The sequence below is a fragment of the Penaeus monodon genome, chromosome 19 (assembly GCF_015228065.2).
Source record: "Penaeus monodon isolate SGIC_2016 chromosome 19, NSTDA_Pmon_1, whole genome shotgun sequence".
Taxonomy (NCBI): domain Eukaryota; kingdom Metazoa; phylum Arthropoda; class Malacostraca; order Decapoda; family Penaeidae; genus Penaeus; species Penaeus monodon.
This window is the reverse complement of record NC_051404.1, coordinates 34,317,061-34,317,858: the sequence shown is the minus strand read 5'-3', so window position 1 is coordinate 34,317,858 and position 798 is coordinate 34,317,061. Positions and strand designations below refer to the sequence as shown.

Here is a 798-nt window from a genome sequence, read left to right as displayed (position 1 = left end):
AATGGATATAGATAAAGATCCAATCACAATCGGCACAGATTCGTCGCACACTTTCGAAAAGGCGATTACAAATTATGTTCCCAATGCATGACAAATCAAGATCTCCCTGTTCTGCAATTCAATGTGATAAATATACTTACAAATTAATATCACTGAAAGAGTCCCTTAGATTAGCGAAGGCCGACAAGAGATCCTTATTTGTGCATTCCAAAACAATATTGCACATTTTTTTAGTAAACAGAAGCAACCTATAATCACAATATTGCTTGGCCTATACTATGATCACAATGGTTATTTTTTCTCAAAACACTTAAGCTATATATGACAAGCGGAACTTAAGTATACATAGATCTGCTTAAATCTACGTGCGAAACAGCCCACGTTTTTCAGCCACATGGGTATTCGTGGGCGAGTTCTACACTCTGAATTCTTCTTTATCTCTCGTTTCTGCATGGGCACTGAAAGCCAGGGAGCATCAAGGGCACATGTAAGCAGAGTGGAAGCACTGTATACACGTGTGCACCGAAGAACATTATCGTACACAGCCATCGAAACTAATTCTCAGTTGATTGACTAAATCTATCTATAGGTATAATCTAGAACACATAATCTGGTTACAATGCAGCACCACAGGCGCCTAGACCCGTCGGGGTCCGAGTCGCATGAACTATTTACACATTTCTGCACTAAGACTAGACCTAAGGTTATATTGTGTAGTAGTTGTCATTTGAAACTTCCTGTTTGATTTGCGTTGCGTGGAAGCTGAAGCGCTCCTGCTTCACGGACTGGGCTTGGTTG

The 798-nt window shown here is 40.5% G+C and overlaps 1 protein-coding gene across 1 annotated transcript in view; it reads right to left on the bottom strand.

Moving 5' to 3' along the window:
- LOC119585395 (protein abrupt-like) overlaps window positions 1-798 on the bottom strand; it is a gene marked incomplete at its 5' end in the record, with an annotated part of 15,025 nt that overhangs the window by 6,994 nt on the left and 7,233 nt on the right. Inside the window, 3 exon segments of the mRNA XM_037934058.1 lie at window positions 28-111; window positions 366-458; window positions 676-698. Of these exon segments, the coding sequence (XP_037789986.1) occupies window positions 28-111; window positions 366-458; window positions 676-698 (200 nt within the window).